The 215-nt window shown below is 46.0% G+C and overlaps 1 protein-coding gene across 1 annotated transcript in view; it reads right to left on the bottom strand.

Moving 5' to 3' along the window:
* LOC119592943 (protein trapped in endoderm-1-like) overlaps positions 1-215 on the bottom strand; it is a 24,501-nt gene that overhangs the window by 2,394 nt on the left and 21,892 nt on the right. The window contains exon 8 of the mRNA XM_037941835.1: positions 6-152. Within this exon, the coding sequence (XP_037797763.1) occupies positions 6-152 (147 nt within the window). The remainder of the gene's footprint in view (positions 1-5; positions 153-215) is intronic.

The following is a 215-nucleotide window of genomic DNA, read 5'->3' as shown; positions in this document are numbered from 1 at the left end:
CTCACCTCCCTGAAGTCCGGCCACCACCTGGAGATATAATTAACGTAGGCGTCTCTGTACTGGCGATTCATAAACACGTAGATGAAGATGTTGATGCAATATTGAGCCCAATACAAAGGGTGCAGAAGGAGCAGGAGTGTTGGTGTCTGAAGCTGTAGGATAAAGGGTGACTAGTTATTATAAAGGAGGAGGAGTTTCTGTGGATAGAATGCGAG

This window comes from Penaeus monodon, chromosome 31 (genome assembly GCF_015228065.2).
Source record: "Penaeus monodon isolate SGIC_2016 chromosome 31, NSTDA_Pmon_1, whole genome shotgun sequence".
Taxonomy (NCBI): Eukaryota; Metazoa; Arthropoda; class Malacostraca; order Decapoda; family Penaeidae; genus Penaeus; species Penaeus monodon.
This window is presented reverse-complemented; position numbering and strand designations above follow the sequence as displayed.